Source organism: Phytophthora parasitica, assembly GCF_000247585.1.
Source record: "Phytophthora parasitica INRA-310 unplaced genomic scaffold supercont2.6, whole genome shotgun sequence".
NCBI lineage: Eukaryota > Oomycota > Peronosporomycetes > Peronosporales > Peronosporaceae > Phytophthora > Phytophthora nicotianae.
In genome coordinates, this window is record NW_008648992.1 from 1,219,459 (window position 1) to 1,221,564 (window position 2,106).

At 46.0% G+C, this 2,106-nt stretch overlaps 1 protein-coding gene across 1 annotated transcript; it reads left to right on the forward strand.

The window, feature by feature from the left end:
* Window positions 1-368: 368 nt before the first annotated feature.
* On the forward strand, window positions 369-593 carry PPTG_04089 (hypothetical protein; the record flags this gene model as incomplete). Its single annotated transcript, XM_008897914.1, has 1 exon — window positions 369-593. The coding sequence occupies one exon, from the start codon at window positions 369-371 to the stop codon at window positions 591-593; it is 225 nt and encodes a 74-aa protein (XP_008896162.1).
* Window positions 594-2,106: the final 1,513 nt, after the last annotated feature.

Consider the following 2,106-nt stretch of genomic DNA (forward strand, 5'->3'; position numbering starts at 1 on the left):
CATCCACCGCGACGGATCACATCCAAATCTCCGTGGAAACGGCTGTAGATGCCAACAAACCAACAAAATAGACGAGAATTTTACCGAGCTCGACGTTCTTGCAGAGGAACTGCCCGACGCCACGGCGATTCTATGTCACTTTCATCTTGCAGACTACTTGAAGCGGGAAACGAGCTAATGGGATATGGGTTCACGTCTTTCGTAACGACGCACATCAAAAATTTGATTAGATGAAAGTGCGGATGGAAGATGAACGAGAGTTGGATCGCTACTTACGTGCTATTCAAGAGCTGTGCTAGGGGAAGCCAGCTTTCTACGAGTATTTCGAGGCTAACTGGCTGATGTGCAAGCAGCTGTGGTGTTCTTTTATGCGAGGTAGTATTCCGCATTTAGACTACAACACAAACATCCGACTTGAAGCAAGCTGGGGAGCCGCCAAGGATATCCTCAACAGGCATATGCCAATGGACGAGTGTATCGACCATCTGCTGATTCTCCAGCGGACTGCAGCAGACAAGCATAATTACAAGAGCCGGCGTGCGGGTATTCGCTACAACAATACCTACAACGAAGAGATGCAGATATTGGCGTAGATTGCGACTCGCCACGCATGCATGTGATCTTATGGAAAAACAATACGAAGCCAATAAAGAGGCGGATTACAGTGTCGCGACACATTCCCTCCTGTCTTCACATTGACAGTCAGGACATCTTCGAGTCAATATGCTGTAAGATTAATCAAATTAAGTAACTGTTGCGAATGATGCTAACAATGTCATGGCTATTATTGTCTTTAGGTATGTTTGGAGTCCAATTTGTGCAACTGCATGTATAATCAATCTCTTCTGCCCCCCTGCCTGCACATCATTTTCCTGCGTCGCGAGGAGGCATTGTATCGGCCCCCCATACTTTTCGATGCCATTCCGGAGCGCTCTGGTCAATTGCTGAAGATTGCAGTGAAGACGAACGCGAGCCTGTGATGACTTCCGAGGTTGTTGCTGAAAATGTTCAAGTCGACAAAAAATATGGGTGATATCGCGCAACGAGAAATACAAGGCAATCCTCACTGTGTGTCAGCGCATCGCAGAATGCGTTGTCGACAAAGGCAAACGAAGCTTTGAAAGCTGGATGGGCCACTTGATCAAGGTGGTGGATACTATCGATTCTGTCGGAGAAGTAACACGGGAAAATCTGAACGAGCGCTGCAAACCAAAACTATCTGTATTGCTGATATTGGAGCGACATTGAGTGGTATTCGACGTATGTTCGACTCTGCAGTCTTCAAGCGACCGAAAGCATCCGTGATCGCAAGCAACCCAACTCAAGTTGTTGAGAAGAATGTCCGGTTTGTGATTACAGAAGACAACCTCATCAATATCACAAATTTACTAACTTGTTATTTTTATAGAAGCCTTGGTAGACAAATGAAACAAAAGTGGCAACAAATTTTGAAAGCAATTCCACATATGGGTGTGGAGACAGTTTTTCACACTAGTGGGCACGGCATTACGTTTAAGGTACTCGCTGCATATGGATTGAGCCATTGGCTGAACGACACATGTCTCTACTTATCTTTTTTTTGCCGGTAGCAAGGGAGGTATCAAAAGCTGAGTTGGCGGCAACCAAGGTGAATGTTGTCCCCCCGATCTACCTGCAGATGACTGACGTTAGACGCAGAAGTGGATATATCGACACAAACAACCGAGTTCTCAGCAAAAGCGAATCAAACACTATAGTATTCTGCCCAGTGTATATTAGTGTGGATTTCCACACTGGTCAGGGAATATTTCGACTTCGAGCGGGATATTGTGTGAACGTGCGACCTTTTCCAAAAGGAATCATTTCTAGATGAAGTGGAGAGCATTGGCTAGCGTATTTTCGAACCAAACCTGAAACAAGATGAAGATCCAAGCTCATTCTATGTTGCATTCTTGTAGTGACAGTAGGAAGAGCCCTCATAGTAGTGCATTATGCTTCGTGTCCTTTTGTTTGGCCCTCCTCCTCTCATTGCGAACGTCACCCCATTACAGGATCAACACACCTCTCGGCCTCACTCGTGTTGTTGATCTAGCGGCGGGGAATCCACAAAGGATGCAAACACACCCT